The sequence below is a fragment of the Photinus pyralis genome, unplaced genomic scaffold (genome assembly GCF_008802855.1).
Source record: "Photinus pyralis isolate 1611_PpyrPB1 unplaced genomic scaffold, Ppyr1.3 Ppyr1.4_LG2, whole genome shotgun sequence".
Classification (NCBI taxonomy): Eukaryota; Metazoa; Arthropoda; class Insecta; order Coleoptera; family Lampyridae; genus Photinus; species Photinus pyralis.
The window spans coordinates 20,484,082-20,486,872 of record NW_022170403.1 but is presented as its reverse complement, the minus strand read 5'-3'; the positions used below and the strand labels follow the sequence as shown (position 1 = coordinate 20,486,872).

The 2,791-nt window shown below is 35.1% G+C and overlaps 1 protein-coding gene across 1 annotated transcript in view; it reads right to left on the bottom strand.

Annotated features, from left to right (window-relative positions):
* The window catches only part of LOC116163874, a 7,265-nt gene extending 5,482 nt beyond the window's left edge, over positions 1-1,783 (bottom strand). The window contains exons 1-6 of the mRNA XM_031478004.1: positions 1,702-1,783; positions 1,139-1,303; positions 742-1,058; positions 558-690; positions 138-511; positions 4-91 (exon numbers count right to left, since the gene is read on the bottom strand). Coding sequence (XP_031333864.1) covers positions 4-91; positions 138-511; positions 558-690; positions 742-1,058; positions 1,139-1,303; positions 1,702-1,740 — 1,116 coding nt within the window. The 5' untranslated portion in view covers positions 1,741-1,783. The remainder of the gene's footprint in view (positions 1-3; positions 92-137; positions 512-557; positions 691-741; positions 1,059-1,138; positions 1,304-1,701) is intronic.
* Positions 1,784-2,791: the final 1,008 nt, after the last annotated feature.

The window sequence follows — 2,791 nt, the reverse complement described above, 5'->3', positions numbered from 1 at the left end:
TGCAAACATATCATCTTGAAACGTATCTAAACGCCTATACAAACCCTTATCCAGTCTTCTTTTTATTAAGTCCAACGAAAGTGCTCGAACCCTACAAAAAGCGCTATAGAACAAAAAAAACACAGGAGTGGTCTTACTTTTTTCCATCGACTTCGTCATGCTCAGGAAGTTCGGCCATTGAATCCGAGTAGCAGCGTTCCTCCGCATCCTGATGGTTATACACGTTAGTAAAAAGATTCAGTAATAGATCTTGAATTGCTGCAGGAACATCAGGAACGGTATCATCGTCCTCTTTGAGTTGCAATTTTGTTTGCAAACAGACACGTTGCAGAATTAATGCGTCTTTATAAATCTGTGAATCAGGTTCATTATACTTGCATCCATTGTCGAACATAACATTAAAGTCGTTCACTAAATCGTCTAAAGTTTCGTAATAATTTGCTTTAACCCTCTGCGAAATTTTCTCCATATCAATCGGACTTTTTATTACTTCATAATAATCCGGATAATCCTAAAAATAGATCATAGTAACAAGTTATTATAAAGTACAGCCCTACTAGTTTCGATGGTAATTTCATAAATATTTGTGACAGTTGGCGATTTAGTTTTGGTTCTTTATAATCTCGAATAGTTTCATATAATGTTCTACAGTTTTTCTCAGTTGGGGTTTGAATCTTGCGTGGACGTGCTCTGCAACATGGGAATCAGGTAAACAACAATTGTGTAAAATAAGATGCGTACATTCGAGGTACAGTTTTCCTCTCATGTTTTTCGACTACCACTGGAATGGGTTGACCAATTTTTTCAGTCAAGACCCGCTCGAGTAAATTGGCATCGTCATAAATCGTTGAATTTTCTTCATTGTATTGACGACAATTTGCAAACATGAGTTTAAAATCCTTAACCAAATCGCTTTCATTGGAGTACTGTTCGGCTCTTATTTTTCCCTCTATTTCCAAAAAGTCAATCGGTTCTGCAATCACCTCGTAATAATCAGGATATAACTTTTTCGACGGTTTCTCCATGAATGCCAACATCGGTTTTCTGCCATCCTCACACTAACGAGAAAAATTTTACATAATGTATACTGAACATGAACAAATTAACTTGAATTAAATAAATGATTAATAAAACATACCACATAGTCTAACATAAACTTCGCAAGATTATGCAAGCGCCTTTTTAGAGGAACGGAGTCCTTTGGCGGACGTCCCCGGCCCGGTGATATGCCCATTAATAATTTTGATTTCACGCCAGGTTTCCTTCTTACCTTGTCTTCATTATCTGCATCACTGTCTGTATCCTACGAGTATAAACGAAATTGGAAAAACAAAACGGCATGGCACAAATGATATATAAGCAGCTATGCTTAATAAATACAAATCAAAAATACTGTAAAATGATAAAAGAAAACCACCTACAAAAATATCGATTATCGAAAATGTTCTAAAGTAAATGAAAGAATAGTAGAACATGAGATGAGTGCGATTTAAAGAAAAACTAAGTTAAATGCGAAAAAAGGTACACCACCACACCTAATCATGTTCATGTAACCATTCAAATTTGTTTTACCTGTAAAATATAACGTAACTACGAAACAAATTACAATCTCTAATAGGAACATGCTTCAAATAATAAAGCAACACATAAAGCTGTGCAGTAGCATACCTTTCGATTTTTGTTAGTGACTCTGTGTGTTACCTGATCTATGTCAAGTAGTTCTTGAACTTTCATTTGCATCACTTTTTGAAGCTTTACTGCATCCTGGAACACAAAGTTTACTTACTGTCAGTAAAGTTTTATAATAGTTGCATATTTGTTTCATTTTTTTCATACTAATTTTATAGTAATTATGTTGCCATTTAAACATTCACTATAGGTTCAGTGGAAGAGAACTGAGTAATTTTCAGTATAAGCTGAACCATAGTGTAAGAATAGAATAGTGAAACAACCTTACGGAAAAAAAAGGTAACCGATTTGGACATCGAGATTTTTTAGTTCTGGACGCGGCAATCTGCAAGGGGGGCGCAGAAGTCGTGGATTTTAAAAGTAACCGATGTTACAAACTCTTAACAATAAATTGCCACTTGGCGCTACACTAGAATAGATGGCGCGTTTTGCAAAGCGAATTTACAGAAGGAATATTATACCTACTTTTATCTCATTTTTATGCGTAAGAAAAATAAAGAGGTAAATTAATCCATGCAAACATTCCGACGATAATGCTCCTTTCTTATTACATTCTCGAGTACGTCAACTGAGTCATCACATTCTACAGACCGGTTGACAGACCTCGTTTAAATAACCTACCTTAATATTTCAAATGTTACGAGATGAACGCACGCAAAAAAATTCATTCCTGTGTTATTTAATTTACAATGTGCGAACAATTTAATAGCTGTAGGAGTAGGCTCTTCTGAACTTGACAATTTTATTTCGAGTTATGGATCTGGATGCCTCCAACAAAGTTCAAACAAAACCTTAGAACGAGTTTTTTTAGGAGGGTCTTCTTTAGGCGGTTCCAGGGCGGTTCTCATTGTGCCAAAGGTGAACTTCTTCTGGATATCATCACTAATCCTACAGTCTTATTACTTAATCATTAAATTAGCTCCCCCAAAAATTAATACAAAAAGAATTGCCAAATATGAAATCACTTTTTACTTATAGGTACATAGCTCAATCTTATTATACGGGGTGGTGACTTGACGAACGCACCATAGGAACTTCAATAGTAATTTTTTAATTGCCGATTATTGGCTCCCGTAATTATTTTAGAAATACATAAAGTCTA